The sequence below is a fragment of the Chiloscyllium plagiosum genome, unplaced genomic scaffold, assembly GCF_037043375.1.
Source record: "Chiloscyllium plagiosum isolate Xiang-an unplaced genomic scaffold, Cpla_swu_hap1 HiC_scaffold_10, whole genome shotgun sequence".
Taxonomy (NCBI): domain Eukaryota; kingdom Metazoa; phylum Chordata; class Chondrichthyes; order Orectolobiformes; family Hemiscylliidae; genus Chiloscyllium; species Chiloscyllium plagiosum.
This window is the reverse complement of record NW_028270148.1, coordinates 83101634-83125577: the sequence shown is the minus strand read 5'-3', so window position 1 is coordinate 83125577 and position 23944 is coordinate 83101634. Positions and strand designations below refer to the sequence as shown.

At 41.5% G+C, this 23944-nt stretch overlaps 1 protein-coding gene across 6 annotated transcripts in view; it reads left to right on the top strand.

The window, feature by feature from the left end:
• LOC122552951 (unconventional myosin-VI) overlaps positions 1-23944 on the top strand; it is a 276023-nt gene that overhangs the window by 161580 nt on the left and 90499 nt on the right. For all 6 annotated transcript variants that reach the window (XM_043696239.2, XM_087991501.1, XM_087991500.1 and 3 more), the window contains 4 exons: positions 4046-4126; positions 9191-9371; positions 15442-15586; positions 22926-23083. In XM_043696239.2, coding sequence (XP_043552174.2) covers positions 4046-4126; positions 9191-9371; positions 15442-15586; positions 22926-23083 — 565 coding nt within the window. The remainder of the gene's footprint in view (positions 1-4045; positions 4127-9190; positions 9372-15441; positions 15587-22925; positions 23084-23944) is intronic.

Genomic DNA, 23944 nt, shown 5'->3' with positions numbered 1-23944 from the left:
AGCTTCACACACCAGTCACCCTCATGGCCCTAATGGGTACTACCCTGTCCCTGGTTAACCTCTTACCTTTAATGTATTTATAAAATATGTTGGGATTCTCCCTAATCCTGCGAGCAAAGTATTTTTCATGCCCCCTTTTTGCTCTTCTAATTGCTTTCTTAAGTTCCATCCAGTACTTCCTGTATTCCTCTCTGGCTGCAGCTGAATTATTCCCTTTGGTCTTGCTAAAAGCCCTATTCTTCAGAGAACCCTGGATAAGGAACTTATTGCTCCTACGTTTCCTTCTAAAGGGTACATGTTTGACCTGTACTCTTTCCCCAGCTCCTTTCTGAATGCCCCTCATTGCTCCACTGTAGATTACCCTCGAACTGTTCCCAGTGCACTGTGGCCAGATCCTGTTATATTTTAATAAAGTCTGCCTAGCCCCAATGCACAGCCATCTTTTAAGGCCATCTTTTTTTCTTGTCCAGAACAAAGTGGAACCGTACTGTGTTGTGGTTGCTTTCGCTACAACATTCTCCCAATGCCACATCGAACGCTTGGCTAGCTTCTTTCCCCAGAACCAGATCCAGCACTATGCCATCCTTTATTGAGCCTTCTATATATTGATACAAAAAACTCCCCTGGATAGATTTCAAGAAATTCTCCTCCCCACACCCTCCAAAGCTCATAGCACTATGAGTATCCAAATTTATGTTGGGAAAATTGAAATCCTTTAGTATAATTACCAGACATCTATGCAAACTGTCTACATATTTGTTCCTCTCTTTTCCACTCCTAAATTGTACCAACAATGCCTCATTTGGGGACCTTTTCTAAAGTATTATCTCTCCTTATTGACACAATTAATAGTGCTACACCGCCACCCTTTTTACATCCTCTTCCGTCTCACCGAAAGATCCTACACCCTGGAGTGTTGAGTTACTAGTTTGGCCCTTCCCTCAACCATGTTTCTTGCAACAGTATCATACTTCCACGTGTCAATTCACACCATCTGTCTTACCTATTGCATTCCTAGCATTAAACACCATCCAGTCTTGTCGTCTTCTCTTGACACTGAAGATATGGATGTGCTGGTGTTGAACTGGAGTGGACAAAACCTGAAGTCAAAAGACGCCAGGTGAAGTCAGTTCACTTGACAAAAGAAGCAGCACTCAATGCTTGTGATTTCAAATAAACCTTTTGGACTATAACCTGGTGTCTTGTGACTTTTGAGCTTGACACTCAAGATAGCTGAACTCACTGTGACTCGCTTCCTTGATGTCTGTTTCATTGATATTCTGTGTTCCCTCCCTCTTCCAGCCTGGTTTAAACTCTTCCCAACAGCACTAACAAACCTACCAGCAAGGATGTTGGTCCCAGTGTGGTTCAGGTGCAGACTGTCCCGTTTGTACATGTTCTAACTTCACCAGAAATGCTCCCAGTGATCCAGGAATCTAAAACCCTCCCTCTTGCACCAACTCTTGAGCCACACTTTCATCCAACTTACTTTCCTATTGCTAAACTTGCTAGCACGTTTAGCAATAGGAGTAATCTGGAGATTACAGCCACTGAAGTCCTTTTTAATCTCCTGAAGAGCTCCCTGAATTTTCATGACAAAACCCCATTCTTCTTCACTTTATCCATATCATTGGTATCAATATGTGTCATAACCTCCAACTCATGACCCCCCCCCCCCCCCCCCCCCCCCCCCCCACCCCACAGAATAAACAATTCCCTATCAGTATGGCTCAACCCTCCTCCACCTTCTCTTCCAATTCCTCCCACCCCCCCCGCCCCCACCCCCCCACCCCATTACAGTCAAGCTGCTTGTGGTACCATATGTCTAGCCCTGTCTGCATGCCTCCGAGGTACCTTGTCAGCTTCCAAAATGGAATACAGTTAGTGAATGGGACCCCTATGGATTTCTGCACTATCTGCCTGCTCGCTCTTGGTTGTCTAGTGGTCACCCATTCCCTCCCTTCCTCTAGTCGCTGGAGCTGTGGTGTGACCACCTCTCCAAATGTGCTATCCATGTAACTCTTGGCATTTCGTGATAATTTTGCTACTTGTGTTTGAGGAATTAGTGGTCGAAATCAGAGCAACCTCTGTGTTATTCTGCTGATGTTGCTCCAGAAATTGAACTATTGTTTCTATAGGCCGGTGAGTCTCACTTCTGTTGTAGACAAAGTCTTAGAGAGAATTGTAAGGGATAGGATTTATGAACATCTGGATAGGAATAATGTGATCAAGGATAGTCAGCATGGTTTTGTGAAGGGCAGGTCGTGCCTCACAAACCTTATTGAATTCTTTGAGAAGGTGACTAAGGAGGTAGACGAGGGTAAAGCGGTAGATGTGGTGTATATGGATTTTAGTAAGGCGTTGATAAGGTTCCCCATGATAGGCTACTGCAAAAAATACGGAGGTATGGCATTGAGGGTGAGTTGGAGGTTTGGATTAGGAATTGGCTGGCTGGAAGAAGACAGAGGGTAGTAGTTGTTGGTAAAGGTTCATCTTGGAGTGCAGTTACTAGCGGTGTTCCGCAAGGATCTGTTTTGGAACCATTGCTATTTGTCATTTTTTTAAATGACCTGGAGGAGGGGCTAGAAGGTTGGGTGAGCAAGTTTGCGGATGATACGAAAGTCGGTGGAGTTGTTGACAGTGAGGAAGGATGTGTCGGGTTACAGCGGGATATAGATAAGTTGCAGAACTGGGCAGAAAGGTGGCAAATGGAGTTCAATGTCGATAAGTGTGAGGTGATTCACTTTGGTAAGAGTAACAAAAAGACAGGGTACTGGGCTAATGGTTGGATACTTGGTAGTGTGGATGAGCAGAGGGATCTTGGTGTCCATGTACACAGATCTCTGAAAGTTGCCACCCAGGTATATAGTGCGGTGAAGAAGGCTTTTGGCGTACTGGCTTTTATTGGTAGAGGAATTGAGTTCCGGAGTCCTGAGGTCATGTTGCAGTTGTATAAGATTCTGGTGCGGCCGCATCTGGAGTATTGTGTGCAGTTTTGGTCGCCATACTATAGGAAGGATGTGGAGGCACTAGAACGGGTGCAGAGGAGGTTTACCAGGATGTTGCCTGGTATGGTAGGAAGATCGTATGAGGAAAGGCTGAGGCACTTGGGGCTGTTTTCATTGGAGAAAAGAAGGTTTAGGGGTGACTTGATAGAGGTGTACAAGATGATTAGGGGTTTAGATAAGGTTGACCATGAGAATCTTTTTCCACATATGGAGTCAGCTATTACGAGGGGGCATAGCTTTAAATTAAGGGGTGGTGGGTATAGGACAGATGTTAGGGGTAGGTTCTTTACTCAGCGAGTCGTGAGTTCATGGAATGCCCTGCCAGTAGCAGTGGTGGACTCTCCCTCTTTATGGGCATTTAAACAGGCATTGGATAGGCATATGGAGGATAGTGGACTAGTGTAGGTTAGGTGGGCTTGGATCGGCGCAACATCGAGGGCCAAAGGGCCTGTACTGCGCTGTATTTTTCTATGTTCCATGTTCCATTTGTCTAAGCTCTAACATTTGCACTGATTGAATACTCGACCTGTTGTGCTCGAAAGTTTGCTTGAATTGGTGAGGTTGCGATGTCGTGTAAGCATTTTGTTTGTTTAAAACCTCTAATTGTTTGATGATATATTAAACTTTTGTGCTCCATCCCTCTTCGCTTTCAGATGTGGAATTTCCTTTCAGTTCCAGTTGAAAGGTGACTATTAATGGGTTGAATGTAATCCTGTAGACAATAACTGTTCTGCGATCCAGGGATGCCAGATAAGACTTCTTTAACCAAGAACATTTTTGAGTCAACAGTCACTTAAAGAATAAGAAAACTAAGCTCTGAAATCGATATACATTGACAGAGAGCTTTGTTTGTGAGAAAATGCATTTTGTTTAAATGAGGCAGGTTACCACTGAGGTTTAGTCCAATGGTCATTAGACAAATCAACTGCTATAAGTTTTGATTTTCTTTCCTCCTTGGATGAATTTGTTTTGTTTTATTGTTCATTTATTTTGATAAAACATCTCTCTCTTGTGCTAAATTCATCTCTCTGCTGTAGTATCTGAGTCGGGGGTGCACCAGGTACTTTGCCAACAAGGAATCGGACAAACGGATTCTACAGAATCGCAAGAGCCCACAGGTAAAGTACTAATACATGGTGAAATTTGCGCCTGCCTCTAGCAGGGAGCTGGCACAGTACGTCCCATCGGCTGCATGCTGGTTAAGTTTAAATTTTCAGACAGCACATCTTTTAATTTTAATCTTTGAAACCCATGACCCAATAAGTGCTCAAAATTTGTTAAGCTATTCAGAAGTGTGAGAACACCTTGTGTACAGGTTAAATTTTGTTGCTCTGTTTTAGAATGCTGTTGAGCAACAGCAGAATATTTAAAGAAACATTGCAAGGTATTGAGATCATTTGCATAAATTTTAGCTTTGTACAGTACAAATGTTAGTATGGAACTAAGGTAGGTAAATGGAGAGTAAAGACATTGGGTGGTGGAATGGGTTCAGGAGGCTGAATGAGTTATCTGGTCTCAAAAAATGACGTGCTCAGACAGAAGAGGTCGGTCACTGATGAGGGATTGGTTGATTTAGTAAGAGACCAGGGATAAATTCAGAGTCTGACTAAAGTTTTGGGGGAAAGGGCATGTCCAGCAGTTAAGTTTTGTTCGGCTTGGCCTAATTTCCAGAGATGAGGAAAGGTTATTTCCTCACATCACTGAAGGTGAAAGATTGAACTAATCTCTGATTGCAATATCCCAGTTGTATGAACGAGAGGATACTGTGTAGAAACTGAACACTGAACTTGAGCAGTTGACAGTCATAGGTCTGCTGAGTGGGTTTTATCAGTGGGTAAGGGAAAAGCAGTTGTTGCTTTATTATGATATACATTGCCAAAGAGAATTGAAATGGTTTTATCTGGAGAGAAAATGGAATGATTATATGTAATGCTCAATATTTGCTATTAATCTGCAGTACAAGAATTAGTGTATTGTGCTGTGATATTTTCAAATCATTCTGTAAAAAAAAAAAACGTATTTAACTTGAGTATGACTTAACATCTTCAATTTTCATGGCATCTGTCGATTGAGTTCTGTCTTGTGTTTGTTTCACTGAATGTAATTATACCTTTGAACATCTGATGCATTTTCTGACATTTTGATGAATGTAGCACTGTGTGAGAGTAGGTGTGTATATCATGTTGAGTAGTAATTTCTGTATCTTGTTCTAATAGCTGTAAGCCTGCTAACAACTATTACATACAGCAACAAGCTCAACAGAATTCTTAACAAGTCTGGAGTAATTTGCTCACTGATTTTTTTTTTTCTCTGTTGCATTAGCCCTCAGCACCTCTGCTGGTGCTAGTCTCGGAATCCATAGTTATTCATTGTATCCAGCTAATATTGAATATGCTTCTTTGTCTCCATTACCTAAATGTCACACCTCATCAATCAACACATACAATGCTGTTGACAATTTATAATTTGGAAAGTTTTCACTGTTCAATTTTAGTTATGCAGAATAATTTTCATTGAAATTCCATTTGCAATTTCTGCTGACTACTTATCAGTTCAAGAAAACAACTTTACCAGATTATTCTGTATCAGTTTTGCTCAATGTGGAACCAATTTTAGGAGGTCATGTTTCGTCGTCAGTTTTTAATCAATATTAAAAACCTTTCTGACATCATAGAGTGATACAGCATGGAAACAGACCTCTGGTGTCTGTACCTTAGAAAATGTTCAATTTTTTAGGTTTTGAGTGGGAGGGATTGAATCAATTTTGTGTTGTGGCCTGATTTAGTTGATCTTGTTTTTATTACTCATCCCATTTGTATCTTGTTTGATGTCCTCTCCATGAGAGAGACCATTTCTTGGCACGGATAGCAGCTTATGTGATATAATTCACTGCAATAAATTCACATGCAAATGACATGAATCTGTTTTAAATGAAACAATGTTACTGAAGTAAAATCATCTTATTTTCTTTCCCCTTTTAAATATCAGGAAGAAGAGGTGATCAGTTTTGTTTCTCATGTATCTGAAGTTTGTATGATGTAACTGTCTGTCAGTCAATACATTTGCAGATGCTTACATCACTCCTGTGTGGTGTAGTTGTCGTTGCATGCATTGATCTTTCCACTAGATTAGTTTTTTTTTGTTTGGTTTATGCCAACATGGTAAGGGGTAAATTCTGTAGTAAGTGTTTAGTAGTAGTTTCTTATTTATTTACTTTAGTGGTGGTCTTTTTATTTTGGCATTTTGTTGGAGATGGAAGCAGGCAAGATGACTTGTATGTCAAACATCAGCTGCAGTTGAAAGCTGATGAGATGAATATTTGAGGTATAGACAGTATTGTGCCATTGTGCTGGGCTATACAACAGCAAGAGGAGTTTTTTTTTGTCTTGTAAAAGCTTGTTTGTATTTGAATATGTTTTTAAATTTGTTTTCAAAAATTGTGCCATTTTTAACAAAAAATGGAATCCAAAGTGAAAGTTCTGAATTGATCATCAAAGTCGAGGGCAAAGAATTTACGAGAATCACATGCCCTGCACATATCAGTCCTGACTCAGTGGGTAGCACTTTCATCTATGAATCACAAGGTTTCAGATTCAGTTCCCATTCCAGGGGTTAAACATGAGGGATGCTGCACTCTTGGGTGTGTTGTCTTTCAGAAGAGCCATTATACCTAGGTCCCACCTGCCCCCTCAGCTGGATGCAAAATAAAACGCAGGAGAGTTATCTGTGGTATCCTTGTCAAAATATATCCCTCCTTCAAGATCATAATGACCAGCTTATCTATTTTCAGTCACCTTGCTGTTGTGGGGATTTGCTCAGTGCGATTTGGCGGCTGAATTTCCAACCTTCAAAGAGTAACAGCATTGCAAAAGTTCTTAATTGATTGTAAAGCATTTTAAGATGCCTGGTGGTCGTGAAAACCTCTATATAAATGCAAGCCTGCCTTTTTTCTGTTTAAAAGCCACCTTGTCTTTTTGAAAACAGCTGCTTGATAGAGAGAAATTCAGGAAGGTAAATGCAGTTGACATTTCTCCATCTAGAAGACTTTTTTGTATTTTCTAATCGAGACATTACCGTATGTGTTTTGCACTCTTTTTACATAGGTGTGTTTTGAGGGTGGATGAATGTCCCCATTCTTGAAGAAGTGAAATAATGAATGTAGAACATGACGACCGTGCAGTAGGCCCTTCAGTCCTTGATGTTGCGCCCGCCTGTGGAACCAATCTGAAGCCTATCTAACCTACACTATTCCATTCTTGTCTATATGCCTATCCAATGATCACTTAAATGCCCTTAAAGTTGACAAATCTACTACTGTTGCAGGCAGTGCATTACATGCCCCTACTACCCCTTTGAGTAAAGAAACTACCTCGGACATCTGTCCTACATCTATTTCCCCTCAATTTAAAGATATGTCCTCTCGTGCTAGCCATCAGCATCCGAGGAAAAAGGCTCTCACTGTTCACCCTAGCTAACCCTCTGATTATCTTCTACGTCTCAATTAAGTCACCTCTCAATCTTCTGTCTAACGAAAACAGTCTGAAGTCCCTGAGCCTTTCCTCATAAGACCTTCCCTCCATAACAGGCAACATCCTAGAAAATCTCCTCAACCCTTTCCAAAGCTTCCATAGCCTTCCTATAATGCGGTGACCAGAACTGTACGCAATACTCCAAAGGTGGCAGCACCAGGGATTTGTACAGCTGCAGCATGATCTCATGGTTCCGAAATTCAATCCCTCTACCAATCAAAGCTAACACACCATAGGCCGCCTTAACAATCCTATCAACCTGGGTGGCAACTTTCAAGGATCTATGTCCCTGGACACCGAGATCTCTCTGCTCATCTACACTACCAAGAATCTTACCATTAGCCCAATACTCTGCATTCCTGTTACTCCTTCCAAAGTGAATCTCCTCACACTCTTCTGCATTAAACTCCATTTGCCACCTCTCTGCCCAGTTCTGCAGTTTTGATAACTGGTTGAAAGAAAACAAAGCTAGACTAGCGATTGGATAGCATCTCATTTAAGATAGATGTTATCAAGACGAATGGGAGCTGAACAGAACTGACTACATCAAAATCCTGCGGTGATGGACTGAGTGTAGAAGCAAATCTGATATTAATGAGAAGTGGGGCTGGAACGGAGATGGGGTGAGAGATGTGGAATCTGATTTCATGAATTTGTTATATATGGAATGGAATTTTGGATTCTTTGGAGATATTTTGATCTGGATTTCCTCATGTGCATGGTGAATCAAATGTGCTTTGTCAAAACAGGTACTTGGGTATTATGAATTAAATCACAGGAACAGGAATTGGAAGCAAGTGGAAATGTTTTGAAGGCACAGTATCCAAAGTAGAGGAGGAGAAATAATTTGTGTATCTGAGAGTCTGATCATAGAGCTGCCATTGAAGTGGACAGTTGTGGAGAGACATCAAGGGTGATGCAGTGATCTGTGGTAGAGTTTAGAGAAGATAAGTGATCATTTGTTGACTTTGCATTTGAAACGTCAAGTGTAAATAGCATTATTGAATCATGCTTTTCCTAGGGAAATGTGTGTTGATATCTTGCACTTTAATTTGTCACCTTGCACTCATCATTATCTGTCATGAATTTGAATTTTGTATCACTTAGCAAACACTGCTTCTCCCTTTATTTTCATAGAAATGAGCTCTTAAAAAAAATTGTACACTTAATGTCCAAGCTAATTGCAACATTTACAGATAAGGGCATTTTAGCAAGAAATTTTTTAATGCCTGTGGAAAGTGCATGGGGAATATTTTGATCTGAATTTCCTCATGTGCATGGTAAATCAAACGTGCTTTGTCAAAGCAGATACTTTGGTATTATAGATTAAATCACAGGAACGGGAATTGGAAGCAAGTGGAAATGTTTTGAAGGCACAGAAATCCAAAGCAGAAACAATGTAAAAACTGCTAAGTATTACAAATGATTGTCAGTGTATCTAGCTTCTTAAAGAGTTTCAGTTCAGGCAAATATATTATTTATTTCTTGGTGTGTGCATGAGAAATTGATGTGCCAGTTTGCATGCATATTATAGTTTTGGCTTAAACATTCTGGACCGATTGTGTGCATGTTTCTTTTTTGATAATATGTCCTTGATCCTGTTTGATGTTAGCTGATGTGGTGGATTTTCTTTTTTTCATTGTCTCCTTCCAGTGCCTGAAAGAAGGCTCACTGAAAGATCCCTTGTTGGATGACCATGGTGATTTCAACCGCATGTGTGTTGCTATGAAGAAAATAGGGCTGGATGACGGAGAGAAACTTGATCTGTTTCGTGTAGTTGCAGGTGTTCTTCACCTTGGAAATGTTGACTTTGAAGAAGCTGGAAGCACCTCCGGTATGGCAACCATCTTATTGGTATGGATGCAGAGTGCACTGTTCGTATGGCCCAGTCCAATGGTCTGAAGATTATAATATAGTGTTACTTAACTGGCTACATGTCAGATAGTAAATTATTGATAGCTTGTCTCATGGGTTGTTGGAAAGCCAACCACTGAATGATGAACTTTGACACATACAGAATAAGACCTGATTCGAAGAGGGAATTTATGTGAACAACACCTGCATTAATTGTCTGTAGTCATAGTCATACAGCATGGAAACAGACCCTTCGGTCCAACCCGTCCATGCTGACCAGATATCCCAACCCAATCTAGTCCCACCTGCCAGCACCTGGCCCATATCCCCCCCCAAACCCTTCCTATTCATATACCCATCCAAATTCCTCTTAAATGTTGCAATTGTACCAGCCTCCACCACTTCCTCTGGCAGATCATTCCATACACGTACCACTCTCTGCGTGAAAAAGTTGCCCCTTAGATCTCTTTTATATCTTTCCCCTCTCACCCTAAAACTATGCCTTCTAGTTCTGGACTCCCCGATCCCAGGGAAAAGACTTTGTCTATTTATCCTATGCATGCCCCTCATAATTTTGTAAACCTCTATAAGGTCACCCCTCAGCCTCCGATGCGCCAGGGAAAACAGCCCCAGCCTGTTTAGCCTCTCCCTGTAGCTCAAATCCTCCAACCCTGGTGACATCCTTGTAAATCTTTTCTGAACCCTTTCAAGTTTCACAACATCTTTCCGATAAGAAGGAGACCAGAATTGCATGCAATATTCCAACAGTGGCCTAACCAACGTCATGTACAGCTGCAACATGACCTCCCAACTCCTGTACTCAATACTCTGACCAATAAAGGAAAGCCTACCAAATGCCGCCTTCACTAGCCTATCTACCTGTGGCTCCACTTTCAAGGAGTTATGAACTTGCACTCCAAGGTCTCTTTGTTCAGCAACACTCCCTAGGACCTTACCATTAAGTGTATGAGTCCTGCTACGATTTGCTTTCCCAAAATGCAGCACCTCGCATTTATCTGAATTAAACTCCATCTGCCGTTTCTCAGCCCATTGGCCTATCTGGTCCAGATCCTGTTGCAAACTGAGGTAACCCTCTTCGCTGTCCACTACACCTCCAATTTTGGTGTCATCTGCAAACTTACTAACTGTACCTCTTATGCTCGCATCCAAATCATTTATGTAAATGACAAAAAGTAGAGGACCCAGCACCGATCCTTGTGGCACTCCACTGGTCACAGGCTCCAGTCTGAAAAACAACCCTCCACCTCCACCCTCTGTTTTCTACCTTTGAGCCAGTTCTGTATCCAAATGGCTAGTTCTCCCTTTATTCCATGAGATCTAACCTTGCTAATCAGTCTCCCATGGGGAACCTTAGATCACATCTTCTGCTCTGCCCTCATCAATCTTCTTTGTTACTTCTTCAAAAAACTTAATGAAGTTAGTGAGACATGATTTCCCACGCTCAAAGCCATATTGACTATCCCTAATCAGTCCTTGTCTTTCGAAATACATGTACATCCTGTCCCCCAGGATTCCCTCCAACAATTTGCCCACCACTGAGGTCAGGCTCACCGATCTATAGTTCCCTGGCTTGTCTTTACCGTCCTTCTTAAACAGTGGCACCATGTTTGCCAACCTCCAGTCTTCTGGCACCTCAACTGTGGCTATCGATGATACAAATATCTCAGCAAGAGGCCCAGCAATCACTTCTCAGAGTTCTCTGGTACACCTGATCAAGTCCTGGGAATTTATCCACCTTTAACCGTTTCAGGACATCCAGCACTTCCTCCTCTGTAATCTGGACATTTTGCAAGATGTCACCATCTATTTCCCTACGGTCTACATCTTCCATTTTCTTTTCCACAGTAAATACTGATGCAAAATATTCATTTAGTATCTCCCCCATTTTCTGTGGCTCCGCACAAAGGCCACCTTGCTGATCTTTGAGGGGCCCTATTCTCTCCCTACTTACCCTTTTGTCCCTAATATATTTTTGGATTCTCCTTAATTCTATTTGCCAATGCTATCTCGTGTCCCCTTTTTGCCCTCCTGATTTCCCTCTTAAGTATACTCCTACTTTCTTTATACTCTTCTAAGGATTCACTCGATCTAAATGGTCTATACCTGACATATGCTTCCTTCTTTTTCTTAACCAAACCCTCAATTTCTTGAGTCATCCAGCATTCCCTATACCTACCAGCCTTCCCTTTCACCCTGACAGGAATATACTTTCTCTGGATTCTTGTTATCTCATTTCTGAAGGCTTCCCATTTTCTAGCCGTCCCTTTACCTACGAACATCTGCCTCCAATCAGCTTTTGAAAGTTCTTGCCTAATACCATCAAAATTGGCCTTTCTCCAGTTTAGAACTTCAACTTTTAGATCTGGTCTATCCTTTTCCATCACGATTTTAAAACGAATAGAATTATGGTCGCTGGCCCCACAGTGCTCCCCCATGAAACTTCAGTCACCTGCCCTGCCTTATTTCCCAAGAGTAGGTCAAGTTTTGCAACTTCCCTAGTAGGTACATCCACATACTGAATCAGAAAATTGTCTTGTACACACTTAACAAATTCCTCTCCATCTAAACCCTTATCGACTGGGACTGCCATTGTGTTGTTTGGAAAGTTAAAATCCCTGACCATAACTACCCTATTACTCTTGCAGATAACTGAGTTCTCCTTACAAGTTTGTTTCTCAACTTCCCTCTGACTATTAGGGGGTCTATAATACAATCCCAGTAGGTTGATCATCCCTTTCTTATTTCTCCGTTCCACCCAAATAACTTCCCTGGATGTATTTCTGGGAATGTCCTCCCTCAGCACAGCTGTAATGCTATCCCTTATCAAAAATGCCACTCCCCCTCCTCTCTTGCCTCCCTTTCTATCCTTCCTGTAGCATTTGCATCCTGGAACATTAAGTTGTCAGTCCTGCCCATCCTTGAGCCATGTTTCTGTAATTGCTATGATATCCCAGTCCCATGTTGCTAACCATGTCCTGAGTTCATCTGCCTTCCCTGTTAGGCCCCTTGCATCGAAATAACTGCAGTTTAATTTATTAGTCTACCTTGTCCCTGCCTGCCCTGACCGTTCCTCACTATCTCCCTGGGTTCCCTCCCCCCCTTCCACCTTACTAGTTTAAATCCTCCCAAGCAGTTCTCGCAAATTTCCCTGCCATTATATTAGTCCCTTTCCAATTTAGGTGTAATCCGTCCTTCTTGTACAGGTCACTTCTATCCCAAAACAGCTTCCAATGATCCAAAAATGTGAATCTTTCTCCCATACACCAGCTCTTCAGCCATGCATTCATCTGCTCTATCCTCCTATTCCTGCCCTCACTAGCTCATAGCACTGGGAGTAATCCAGATATTACTACCCTTGAGGACCGCCTTTTTACATTTCTGCCTAACTCTCTGTAATCTCCCTTCAGAATCTCAACCTTTTCCCTTCCTATATCATTGGTTCCAATGTGGACAATGGCCTCTTATTGGCCCCTCTCCCCCGTGAGAACATTCTGCACCCTCTCTGAGACATCCTTGACCCTGGCATCAGGGAAACAACACACCATTGTGCTGTTTCTCTGCTGGCCACAGAAACGTCTGTCTGTACTTCGGACTACAGAATCCCCTAACACAATTGATCTCTTGGAAGCCGACGTACTCCTTGTTGCATTAGAGCCAGTCTCAATACCAGAAACTTGGCTGTTCGTGTTACATTCCCCTGAGAATCCATCACCCCCTACATTTTCCAAAACAACATACCTGTTTGAAATGGATATATCCACAAAAGACTCCTGCCCTAGGTGCCGACCTCTCTCATCCTTCATGGAGTTAACCCATCTATGTGACTCTATCTGAGACTCCCCCGCCCTCCCCTTCCTATAACTGCCATCCATACTGTTGCTGTTGCAAATTCCTCATCGCTTCCATCTGTCTCTCCAACCAATCCACTCGATCTGATAAGATTCGCATCCAACAGCATTTATGGCAGATATAATCCGCGGTAACCCTTAAACTCTCTTTAAACTCCCATATCTGACAAGAAGTACATATCACTGCAAAGGCCATTTTTGCTCCTTCATAATCTACAGACCCAGAAAATAACACCGTCTTATTTCTCTACAAAATACTGCCCCAGGATAAATTAATAGCTATGGCTTGTATTTTAAGTTTAATCAAGAGACTTATCTCCAAAAACATATAATCAAGAAAGAACCCACTAATACAGCCTTTCTCTTGGACAGACTTAAAACAACATTTAACTTATCTGATTCTGTGTTGTGAACTTTGCCCAAACTGGTTCCTCCAAGATTAGTTGTGAAATTCACTGTTTGTTAATTTTCCCAGGTGCACTCTGATGTCGAGTGGTTAAGGCAATGGACTAGCAATCAATTGGGATTTCCCCAAGGTGCTTCAAACCCTGCCCTTTATGTATCCTGATATTCCAGTTTTTAAAATGATGTCCTGCTGACTTAGTCATCATTCAAACACCAGAAAAGCTGTCTAAACACACCCATATTAAGTGAGGTGGCACAGTGGCTCAGTGGTTAGCACTACTGCCTCATAGCATCAGGGACCTAGGTTCGATTTTACTCTTGGGAGACTGTGCAAACACCACACAGACATTCTCCCCATGTGTCTGTGGGTTTTCTCTGGGTGCTCTAGTTTCCTTCCACAGTCCAAAGATGTGCAGTTTAGGTGGATTAGCTGTGGGAGATGACTGGTTACAGGGATAGGGCAGGGGGGTAGGTCTGGGTGGAATGATCTTTGGATGATCAATGTAGACTCAATGGGCCGAATGGTCTGTCTCCATATTTTGGGGATTCAATGCATTCTATAGCGGCCTATGACTCATTGTATTTAAATGTAAATTTTGTTTTAAATTAAAGTCATTGTTGCTCAATTTTCATAAGTAGTAGGTGGGCTCTGATATTTCAGTAACTTTACTAATTCAGATGGTGTTGGTGATGTTTCATCTGTAGCTCCTCATCTTAAAATCCCCAGAAGTTAGCCTCAGATTTCGGTACTTTGCGTTGTTCTGTGTGACAGCATGAACACTTTGTTGAAATGCCAATCTGTTGGAATTGAGGGCAGGCAGGTACAAAAGGTTTCACATTAGGAGGCCACAAATCCTTTGGAAAGAGCCTCATGGACCCTGATACATCATTGCTCATGCAACTGGGAGCTACAATAGAAGTTGTTTTAAAAACAACAAAAAAAATCAAAGAGCTAAATAGTGATAGAGGAAATGAAATAAGACAAATAATAACTAATACATGTTAATTAAAATTAATATGTAGCACCAGTAAAGACAAATGTTACTGTTCCTGTGTCCTGATACTCCATGCATGGCTGTAACAAAAATAATTCAGTTTAGTTCATTGTTTAGATAAATGCTTTGGCTCAAGCATTTGTCCATGTTACCTCGGAGTTTGGGTGTTGAGAGTTCGAGCTCCACAATCACCTGGTGGAAATGCATCACGTAGAGCAATAATTCCGTGCAGGACTGAGTGTTGGATGGAGTGTTAAATGGAAAAGCTATTCTTTGCCAAGAGACTATGCATGTTTGGCAATCAATAAAAATGGAGTACTGTGAGCAATCTTTCCCCTGAAGTAATAGCATGAAAAACAGATTATTTGCTCACATTTGAAATAAATATGTTGTTGTAAGGTTGTATAACTGGATGTGAAATGATGTATTGCATTTCCTCAGGACATGCAAAATGCTCTCTAATATGAATCCATTCACTCCTGGAAATTTATCCAATGAATATTTAACCATATTTTCAATGTGTAGCACATTTATCTATCCAAATTTTTTCTCTTGTGCACATTCAAGAAATGTTTTTGCTTGTTTTAGTCTCTCTAATGACTAAATAATGTAAGTAAATATATATTTGTGGTGCTTATCTGCTTGATTGTATTGTTATGTACTATAGCTTTTATGAAATTTATAAGTGAAGAGAATTTATCAACATTAGAATAAAAAAATAATGAGCATAATTTATATTGGAGTGTACATCGTAACTATACTTTCAGTCTTTAATTGTTAGGTGGATGTGTCCTGAAGAACAAATCAAGTCAGTCACTCGAGCACTGTGCTGAACTGCTGGGGTTGGATGGCGATGACCTGCGTGTCAGTCTGACCACTAGAGTAATGTTGACCACAGCTGGAGGTGCCAAAGGCACAGTTATCAAGTAGGTAAACTCTTCTGTGCTCCATAATCCGGTAATTCTGGTGTTTTTGAGAAATGCTTTAGTAAGGCTTAAGATTGTTGTAGTGGTGATTTGGTCATCTGTACTTCTAAGTACAGATTTCTGATCAGTGCTCCGGATTTTCTCATCTTAAATAATCAAATGTCCAATCTGTTTCTTGAGACCTTAGACAATGATACAAGACACACACTGATCTTTGATCTTTGAATTTCAAGTTCATTGGTTATAATTCATAATTTGATTTGGTTTATTTACAATTAACGTTCCTGATTTCTACATTCAAGAACTAAGTGGTTTTAATACTGAAAATAAGGGAGAAGTTCATTAATACTTACTTTGTGAAGGTTATTAACAGTAACCAGAGTGTTTACTGTTTTCAGTTGCTTTATAATTACACCATGCATCTGGGTGGATTTTGTATAGGCTTTTAATGTTGAGTAGTTAAGAATTTGGAATGTGAAGCAAGCAATAGGACATGTGACAGATGCTCTTTAATAGGTGAGCTTGTGGAAGTCAATGGATACAATTTGAGAAAATACCATGCAGTACTCATTTACTGCCACTAGAGATCTGTATTGTACTTTCTGTGAAAATAACTGCTGAGAAGGAGCAACCTGCAAAAAGCTGCTGTTCAATTCGTGATTTTGTCGAGTAGTAGTTGTGTCTAGTTGGATGTTATTATAACATCTTGGCCTACTTATAGTTCTAAATAAAAATCCATCTCTTGGAAAACAATTGGTTTGCCACCTTGTTTCAGTACTGCTCATAGTGTTTGTAAACCACTAATATGCTGAAGTATTGTGGCGAAAGCATAATGTGACGTAAAATAGATTTGGAATAGATTGTAATTTCTCATTGCATGCACAAATTATATCAAGTCCTACAGGCGATATGGTGGCTCAGTGGTTAGCACTGCTGCCACACAGCTCCAGGGGCCCGGGTTCAATTCCAGCCTCAAACGACTGTATGAGGTGATTGCACGTTTCTCCCTGTGTCTGTGTGGGCTTTTTCTGGGTGCTGTGGCTTCCTCCCACAGTCCAAAAATGTACAGATTAGGTGCATTGGCCATGCTCTGTTGTCCATAGTTTCCAGGCATTGTGTAAGTTAGGTGGATTGGCCATGGAAGATACAGGGTTATAGGGATGAGAATGAGAGGCATATGAGTCTGGGTGAAATGTTTTTCGGAGAGTTGGTGTGGTCTTGCTGGGCCAAATGGCCTGTTTTCACAATGTAGGAATTCTATGAATAGAATCCAGCTTGCTGACTTAGCATTAGCATTATTCCTAGCCATACCTAATGTTTGGCCCTCTGCTTGCTGCAACAAATCTGTAGCTACTGATTGACTCAACTGTGCCCTCATCACCATCTTTAATGTCTGACTTACCAATAAAATCATAACTTTCACTGTGTCTGGCTGTTGCCAATATCCTGGTAATGGACCGACCTTGATGTCACATTTGTTTATGCGCTGAGCTTCTGTGGCATCCGTGAAATAACTCCATGAAGGCCGATGTCCCATCACCTTTTATTTACACCTGCATAGTATAAGACACTGACCCAGCCAGCTCAGAGCTGGCTCCTCGAGTGAATAGAACCCCTAACACACCTGTTTATTATTGTAAGCAAACAGCATGTAGCCAGTGAACTGTAACAAGTGAAGCTGGATAAGGCCAACACTTACGTGGGCACTTCTGTTTATATCTGTCAGCCAGGACACTCTGGACCAGGTTAACAGCCCCAGATGGGGAACAAATATTCTGAGGTCCACCTGGCTGACCTCATACTAATTGCAACAATCCACACCTTTTGCTACCTCGTAATATTGTGATATTCCTGGCTGCTCTGTCTCATTCCATGCCCTATAAAGTTCAAGTTATTTGTAACTCTGCTGCCCAAATCCTTACTCTCACGTCCAATTCTCCTATCATTCATCTGTGTGTTGATTTATTTATATTACCTCCCAGTCAAGCATATCTTTACTTTAACAGTTTCACCCCCGTTTACATATCTCTTCATGGCCTTGTCCTTCCCTATATCTGTAATCTTCTGCAGCCTCACAACTCTCTGCATTATCTGTGTTTAATATTGGCTTCTTGTGCATCTCCAGTCATAAGGGTTCTTCCTTTAGTAGCTGTGCTGTCAGTTGTTTAGGCCCACTGTCTGGATTTCATTTTCTACTCCGAGATACATCCTATCGTGTTTTATTCCTTTAACATGCTACTTTAAACTTACCTCTAACTAGGCATTTGGTCATCTGACCAAATATCTCCTTATGTGAATTGGTGTCATATCTTATTTTAAAATGCTCCTTGGGATGTTTCATTAAGGAAAAAGGCTCTTTTATAAATATACAAAAACAGAAGTTGCTGGAAAAGCTCGACCGGTATGGCAGCATCTATGAGGAGAAATCAAATTTAACGTTTTGGGTCTGGCAACCCTCCCCCAGAACACCTTTTATAAATATAATTTGTTATTCAGTTCATTGCCAACAGTTGATCAAAACGTTGCAATCAGATCTCTGTCACAGCAATTCAAATTTGAACACTGAGGCGAGGAGGTGCAAATTGCCACAATGAGTCCTAATATCCAGCTCAGTTTAAATGTGCCATAAGAAAGCAATTCCATTAATTGTTTCAAATTACAGTCATTATAAATGTTAAAAGCTTCAGTGTACGTTGCCTCATTTCTCTTTCTTCCAAAATGTACCAATTCACAACCCTGTACATTAAATTTCACCACATTGTGCCAATCCCTCTGTACATTTGAGGGTCATCATTGTTGCAATTGCTAGAAAAACTAATCTCTTCTCAAGAGATTTGAATTCTGTGATCGACTAAAGTATTCAAATTGTTAAACTACACTACCCAGATTTGAATATCTCCTTAACTTCCTAACATGCTCAAAAACCCTTGATTGCATTTATGTTACACCGCTGCAGAATTGCACCCTTTCCTGGAAACAGTCAAAAGCTTTTCTTGCTTTCCAACAGGCGTGCTTCTCCCTGTTTTGCTGAGTCATAATGTTCAATATATAACCTTCAGTCTTCTGAGAATCCCTGAAACAACTTGCAACTGCAAGGTGCACTATGGTGACACCTTACCCCAGCCACACCAAGTTAAGTCTTCTAGTTGTCTTATCTCTCCACATATCCTGTTTCTTTGACTAGCAAATAAGTTATTACGACCTTGTTTCTGGTGGCTATCAAAATGTACCTCTTTTTATCTTTTTTTTGTCTGTCTCTTTACTCCACACGCTCACGCACTTGCTTTCTCGGTCCAGAGTTTCTGAATCAGTAGATGTAGTGGTAAGGTCAGATGCCTTTTGCTTTGTCTCGTTGTTAAAATCAACACTTTGCTTTCCATAGAGTTTGATCTGAGCATCTGTCTCCATGGCAACTGGGTATCATGGACTTATTGCCACGCAGAGGTTGCCTGCACCATCTGCTATTTCATTGAATTAAAGGAAATAGTTTAATTGTAGTCATTTCTCAAAGCCTTGTAGCAATGAATATCCTCTTCCCACTTTACAATTTTGACATCTTGTGTGAGTTCAGCCAGGGAAACAGATGGTCAGCAGGCAGACATTCTTCAGACTCCTGAGGATTGTCAGTCTCTTCAGCCATACTTGCATTGTTTCACAGAGGGATCTTAAGGTCGAATGGTGCATTAAATTTCACCACATCGTGCCAATCCCTCTGTACATTTGAGGGTCATCATTGTGATTCTGCACTGTAGTCTGGTCTAACCCCACTCTAGGAGAAAATGAGGACTGCAGATGCTGGAGATCAGAGTCAAAAGTGTGGCACTGGAAAAGCACAGTAGGTGAGGCAGCATCCAGGGAGCAGGAGAATAGATGTTTCCGGCATAACCCCATCCCTGATGAAGGGTTTATGCCTGAAATGTCAATTCTCCTGCTCCTCGGATGCTGCCTAATCTGCTGTGCTTTTTCAGTGCCACACTTTTGACTCCTAACTTGACTCTGTCTGATGTAGAGACTTGATAAACTGGCACAAGTTTGGCTTCTCACAGGCATTCTGTCTTTTATTGGATCCCTGATTCCTCTTGTGGGAATGGCTCACAGCTTCAACAGAATCGCAGCATTGGGTTATCCAAATTAGACTCGTTATGGTTTCACTGTGATGTGATGGGATGCTTGTTTTCTTCATTATGATTATAAAATTGCTTCAGGCTCAATTTTCTTCTGTAACCTTCACCAGGCCTACCAGCCATCAGTTCCGGCCACCTGTGGATCCCTATTTTAATCACATTAGAAGTTGTGGTATTCCCTCATCAATCCTATCTGCTTCTTGATCTCTCTTTCCTTTTTTTGAAATGGCCTTTCAAACATCAAAAATAAAACCCAAAGTGGATCCTGGAAATCAGAAACAAAAACAAAAATTGTTGGAAAAACTCAGTAGGTCTGCCAGCATCTATGGAGAGAAAGCAGAGTTAACATTTTAAGTCCAGTGACCCTTCAGAACTGATGGTAGCTGGGAAAAAGTTGGTATGTGTGCTGAAGATGGGGTGAGAGGAGGGGCAGTAGTAAATGATAGCTGGAGATGGAGCCCTGACAGAGCGAAGCAGTTGGGCATACAAAAGAATGGGTAACGGTTAGTCTGGGAGAATAAATAGCTGGTAATGGGGTCCGTTAGTGGCTGACAATGGCTTTCTTTTGTCATAGCAACCTGTGTGATTACAAGGCCTGGTGTGTGGGGTTGCGGTAAGGACAGGAGAAAATACTCGAGCCCTAAAATTGTTGAACTCCATATTGAGTCCAGAAGGCTGCACAGTCTCAAAGCAGAAAATGAGGTGTTGTCCCTCCAGCTTGTGCTGAGCTTCACTGGAGTGCTAGAGCAAGTCTGAGATGGAGGTGTTGGCCAGGGAACTTGGTCTGGTGAAGTGGCAGGCAACTGCAAACTCAAGTAATTTCTTTTGTACAGAATGCAGATGTTCTGCAAAGTGGTCACCCAGTCTACTCGTCACTTACCCAATGTAGGGGAGACCACATTGTCATTAGCAAATGCTGCAGACTAGATTGAATGAAATTCAGGTAAAGTTCTGCATCACTTAGCTGATGTGTTGGGCCCTTGGATACTGAGGATGGAGGAAGTAAATGGGCAGGTGGTGTTACACTTCCTGCGATTACAAGGGAAGGTTTTGTGGGGCTGTGTTAGGAGTGAAGGAAGAGTGGAGGGCAGTGGTTCCTGCGAAGCCCTAACCAGGGAGGGGAATATGCATCTGGTGATGGTGTCCCATTGCAGGTAGTAGAAATTGTGGCTAATGATTCTCTGGATGTGGTTCCTGATGGGATGGTGGATGAGGATGTGGGGGACCTAATCGCTGTGTGGGAGGGAAGAGAGGGGGGAAGTGCCGAAGTGTGAGAGATGGGTCAGACATGGCTGAAGGCCCTATCCACCATTGTGGTGGGAATCTTCAGTTAAGGAAGAAGGTTGGACATTTTGAAGACCCCTTGTTGAAGTTGGCATCATCAAAACAGATGTGACGAAGACAGAGGAACTGGGAGAATGGAGTAGAATCTTGACGGGAAGTAGGGTGTGAGGATGTATAATGAAGGTAACTGTGGGAGTTGGTGGGATTGTAGTGGGTATTAGTGTCCAGTCTGTCTCTAGAAATGGAAACAGAAGTTGAGGAAGGGAAGAGAGGTGTCAGAGATGGATCAAGTGAAGGTGAGAGCAGTGTGGAAATTAAAAACAAAATTGATAAACTTTTTTTCAGTTCCAGACGAGAGGGAAGGAGCACTGACTATGTTATTGACATACCAGAGAAAGAGTTGTGGATGGGGCCAGAATAGGACTGGTATGAATGTTCCATGTGTAACCTCCACCCCCCCCCCGCCACTGTCAAAAGCAAGATAAGCATAACCAGGGACCGTGCAAATATGCATGGCACTACCATTGAACTGAAGAACGTGTGAAGATTTAAAGGAGAAATTGTTCAGAGCGAGGATGAGCTCGGCGAGGTAGAGGAGAGTGGTGGTTCAGACCTTTTTTCCAGGAAGAGGCATTTTTAAATTGTGCTGGAATGTTTTTAAAAATTGCTTGCGGATTTTTCAAACATTACTCTTTGAGCAACATGTCATTTCATGGAGGTTGTAGAACTGTTTGGAATATATGTCAACTGTGTCATGAGCGAGGTTTGAAGAGAGTTATTAAACATTGGTCTGATCTCTTTTAAAAACAATGTTCCAATTAATCAGAGAATTTTATTCTCTCCTTGTTTTATTAACAGTGAGTGCTGCTAAAATATGCTGTCTTTGAGTGTCTCAAAGGGTCTCCATTGAAGTATCCAATGATAGTGAATTACCCTTGGATTTTTTTTCTGATAATTTGGTTCTGTGACAGCTTCAAACAAGCAGCTTGTTCATTGTGAGAATATAAAAACCAAGGACTGCAGATGATGAACAAAAACAAAATGCTGGAGAAATTCAGTAGGTCTGGCAGCAATTGTAGAAGGCAAAAAAGTTAGTGTCTTAAGTCCAGGGTCCCTTTCTTGGAATTCTGGAAAAGGATCCATGGACTCAAAACATTAACTCTGTTTTTCTCTCTAGAAATGCTACTAGACCTGCTGAGTTTCTGCAGCATGTATTGTTTTTGTTTTAAAATGTATATGTAGTTAAATAATTGAGGAAAAATCTATTTGGTTTAATCTTAATCTTTTATAATTAATGTGGACAATTTCACTTTTAATTTATTGACTGTCATCTTCCAGTCAAATGTAGACTCACTTATAGAATTAGGAATGGACTATGATTATATTTGGCCTCACTTTCATCATTCAAATTGCAAAGGTGTGTTGATGAGAGGATTAGTTATCTTGTTTACTTATATATTAAATATGCCACTTGGGGAAAAAAATTGTGATAATTTGTAAGGAATTACTATGGTGTTCTGTTGCAATTCATCTGAGAACATTCTATTTGGATCATTGCATTTTATTGATCATTGCTCCGGTTTTCTCCCACAGTCCAAAGATGTGCAGGTTCGGTGAATTGACCATGCGAAATTGCCCGTAGTGTAGAGTGCATTAGTTAGAGGGAAAAGGGGTTTGGGCGGGGTTACTCTTCGGTGTGGATTTGTTGGGCCGAGGGGCCTGTTTCCACACTGTAGGGAATCTAATCTAATCTAAGCATTGACACCATGTGTAATGATGGAGGGCCAATGAATAAACAAAGGAACAGCTCAAAATTCTAGCATTTATACCGGCTCAATACTACTGAGAAGATGTAGCTGTCATCACAGGAACTGGTTTCTGAATGAAACTTGTTTGATTGCCTAACTGGAAGCTGCTCTGGTGTTTTTTAGGGTACCCTTAAAGGTGGAACAGGCAAATAATGCCCGAGAAGCTTTGGCCAAGGCAGTTTATAGCCATCTGTTTGACCACGTGGTGAAGCGGGTCAATCAATGTTTCCCCTTTGAGACTTCCAGTTTCTTTATAGGAGTTCTAGACATTGCTGGGTTTGGTGAGTTCCATCCTTTCATATTTTTCAATATTTAATCTGTTAATTTTATCAACTTGAATTTTGTGTTATAACTGCGTTATGTTAGACTGCTTGTGCTCTCTGTTAGCCCTTGCCTCTGCTCTGTGTGCTGCCCCTCCAATGAGCCGTCAGCACCTCACCCATTTCTATGGCAAGGGTGAGAGAGGAGATGTACCTCTCCCTATCTTGCCTGTCCAACCAATCATACTGAAGCTGCCCCAACACTCCCTTGCAACATTTTTCCAGCTGCACAGGCCTCCATAGCAGTCACGTCCAGAACGGGACATGGAATGTTGTGATCAGCGTGCTCATGCCGATGCGTTCATTTTTAGAGGAGCATTGTGTTCCTCTCTCCTTTCCTTTCTTTTCTTTTTCTTCCTTTCCTTTTTCTTCCATCCTTTTCTTTTTCTTCCTTCCTTTTTCTTCCTTCCTTCCTTTACCCTCTCTCTCTTCCTCTCTCTCTCTGTCTCTCTCTCTGTCTCTCTCTCTCTGTCTCTCTCCTCTGTCTCTCTCTCTCTGTCTCTTCTCTCTCTGCCCTCTCTCTCTGTCTCTCTCTCTCTCTTCTCTCTCCTCTTGTCTCTCTCTCTCTGTCTCTCTCTCTCTGTCTCTCTCCTCTCTCTCTGTCTCTGTCTCTTCTTCTCTCTCCTCTTCCTCCTCCTCTCTCTCTCTTTCTCTCTCCTTCTTTCTCCTCTCTTTCTCTCTCTCTTTTCTCCTCTCTCTCTCTTTCCTCTCTCTCTTCTCTCTCTCTTCCTCTCTCTCTCTCTTTCTCTCTCCCTCTCTTTTCCTCTCTCTCTCTCTCTCCTTTTCTCTCTCTCTCTCTCTCTTTTCTCCTCTCTCTCTCTC